This window comes from Lygodium microphyllum, chromosome 30 (assembly GCF_053477565.2).
Source record: "Lygodium microphyllum isolate KBCC chromosome 30, Lygodium_microphyllum_v1.1.10, whole genome shotgun sequence".
NCBI lineage: Eukaryota > Viridiplantae > Streptophyta > Polypodiopsida > Schizaeales > Lygodiaceae > Lygodium > Lygodium microphyllum.
Window position 1 is genome coordinate 16,739,795 of NC_141164.1, and position 3,025 is coordinate 16,742,819.

General features: G+C 44.3%; 1 protein-coding gene across 1 annotated transcript; it reads left to right on the forward strand.

Annotated features, from left to right (window-relative positions):
• Nucleotides 1-373: 373 nt before the first annotated feature.
• LOC148009582 (zinc finger A20 and AN1 domain-containing stress-associated protein 8-like) lies at nt 374-1,697 on the forward strand. Its single transcript, XM_087672709.1, has one exon. It carries the CDS (start codon nt 766-768, stop codon nt 1,360-1,362), a length of 597 nt encoding a protein of 198 aa, XP_087528835.1. The 5' UTR covers nt 374-765; the 3' UTR covers nt 1,363-1,697.
• Nucleotides 1,698-3,025: the final 1,328 nt, after the last annotated feature.

Sequence of the window (3,025 nt, forward strand, 5' to 3'; positions counted from 1 at the left end):
AATAGTGTTAGTTGATTGTGTTATGTGAGCAATTACAATTGAATGGTGTTGCACAAACATGAAGGGATGATAAGGATGGTGTGTTGAACATGTTGCTAGAGGTATGTGGTGGTATTGGAAACACCTGGGCCAAGTGCATGAATATATATGTGACAACATGCAAATGCTTGTAGCTAGGAAGGTTGGAGGTAGGTTGATGGTGAGAGGGAGCAAGTTGCTACTATGATTATGTCAAAAGCCCTAATAGAAAATGATACAAGAAAACACAGTATTAATAGTTATGATAAGGAAATCGGATCGAACTAGTAAGGAGATGCACTAGCCTATTTAATAGTTAGGATTAGAGTTTGGGATTCAAACTAGTATTAGAAAAAAAACTTTGATATGCTACTAGAAGATTAGGATAGGCATTGGATCCCTCTCTTACCTGGAAAGCGCACCAAAGAAAGATTCTAAAGCAAACGGGGAAGAACTAGTCTAAAGCAGGACGAGTGTGAAAAGGGATTTCTTGACTTGGCTTTTGCATCATCTCTCTCTCTCTCTCTCTCTCTCTCTGTCAGTGGGTTCATTTTATATGCAGGCCCTCGCCATGCTGCCACCGCCATAGCTCGCCTTTGCAGGATTTCTCCCCCCATTCCTCTCACCGCAGGCTTTATTAGACCCTCTTAAGGGCTAATTCATCTCAATTTGTCACAATTTTCTTTCTGTCTCTCTGTTCCTCTCTTTCTTCCCTGTCAGAACCCCCTCTTTCCCACTCCCATAGCCATGGCACAAGAAGGCTGGCAGCTTGAGCCTGAGAATTCCCCCTGCCCCCCCTCCTCCTCCCCCCCTGAAGCTCCCTCCCTCTGCTCCAACAACTGCGGCTTCTTCGGCTCCCCTGCCACCATGAACTTCTGTTCCGCGTGTTACCGTGAGCTCGTGCTCCTCAAGGCGCAGGTCCCCTCCCTAACCCCCTCCCCCTCCTCCTCCTCCTCCTCCTCCTCGTGCTCCACCGCCGACGTGTCATCGTCAACGTCCTGCTCCTCTGCATCTTCCCCCCTCCCCCCCCACCCTTCCGTATCTTCGTCTGCACTTCTCGCAGATGTCGCCCCTTTTTCCTTGCCGTCATCCTCGTCCTCCACGTCCGTGCCAGAAGCCTCTCTGTCATCAAGCCCTAACCCTAGCAAGCAGGTCAACCGGTGCCTGATGTGCCGGAAGCGAGTCGGCCTGACCGGATTCAAGTGCCGGTGCGGTGACCTTTTCTGTGCCCTGCATCGCTATTCAGACAAGCACAATTGCACCTTTGACTACAAGGCAGCAGCTCGGCAGGCAATCTCCAAGGCCAATCCTGTGGTGAAGGCAGCCAAGGTGGACAAGATTTGAAGGGCAGGATCCATGGATTGCACGGTAATCTAGGGTCTCTTTTGCAGGAAAAAAATGTTCTGAGAAGCTTACATAGCTAATTCCTTTGTCACAGTGAACAGGGAAAAAGAAGCACCCAAGAGCTCTCCTCGTGTTCTTTCTCTTTTGTCTATTTTCAGAATAGAAAAATGCATGGTTAGAAGAAAGAAAGAAGATCGTAGTCCAGAAAAACTACTTATAAAATGTATCACCAGAAAATGTCCTCTGCTCAGGCTTTAAGATTAGCCAAGGGTTACACATTTGTCTGTATAATTTTTTTACTGTTCCTACTTTGAATTACGTGTTTGTTTGGCTTACCCTGTCCAAATTTTAGCCTGTGCTTCGATTGTCCAAATTTTTGTGGTCAGGAAATTGTAATGATTGGAAATTATAATTTGTTGCTAGCTTGAATTCGAAAGCTATGCGTGACGAACCAGAAGGTAGTAAAGTGATTGGAAATTCGGTTCCGTTATGAGATTCAGGAAATCTTAGTGATTTGGAAGTTTTAAAGCTTGAATGCTAAAGTCATGTTTGATGAGCTGAAAGGTACTGTAATGATTGGAAATTCTGGTTCGTTATGAGATTAGTGGAAGGCTATTTTTGTTGTGTCGTGCATGATGATCCTGAAGGTAAGCAACATGGTGTCAGTGCTCAATTTAGGACAGGGAAACATCAATACCGTAATCAATCGTTTGGAAGCCATTTTGTTTTGCTTCTAATTCAGGCAGAAACGGCCCTGTGTTTGATATGTGGCCTTCTGTTCAAAAGTGGCTTCCTTATGAAGCTTTCTTGCAAGAGAGTATATGGATGAACAGAAATGTGGTGGCCGTGGGAAAATTTGTTTACATTGTTTAGGATTTGTAGGCTTGGCAAAGTTCATAGGAGTATGGAGGAAGCAAGGTGACAGGATCTTGGACGCTACAAAGAGCGTTGTGCAAAGGAGTACAGAGGAAGTGATGTGAGAGGGTCTTGGACATAGCTCTCTAGTTTCTGCTAATTGAAGTTGGAAAGATGGTTTGTGGATATTGCTTGTAGATGTGATACAGGGCCATTTATGATGATTCAGAGGAATCCTGGTGTCTCATAAAAGATTGCTTCTATGAATGTCCTATGATCACTTCATGTGTGTACCAGAATTGAATGGATCAAATTAGCCCTAATGGAGTTGGGAAGGTTACCATATGAGCTGTACTTATGGTAATCTTCCCTAGTTTACAAAGAGTTCATTGGGTCTGAGAAGAATGCTTATATTGTATGGGGATCATAGAGAACTGTTTGTTTTTAAGTCTTTGATGCAAATGGGCTTGAAATGGTTATACAAATGCCTTTCTAGCTGTTCCAAGTTGCTTCTTATGCAGCAATGAGGTGGGCATTTTGTTTGAGACAACTACCATTGTGAATCCATGTACTACTGAAGCCAGGAAAAATGCAGCTTAAAGCTAGTAGAAAGAGAGCAGAGAGAAAAGGAGAATCTGCTAATGTGAGCAAGCAGGCGACTAAGGAAGTTTTGCAAAGAATACGAGGATAAATTTGTCACGTCTACAGCGTCAGTACGGTTGCTCTTAAAACTGAAAGAAAATGAATGGCAGCAGCCAGCATAGAAAACAAATCTGCTGGCACGAAAAGTGGTGCCCTTGGCAAAGTG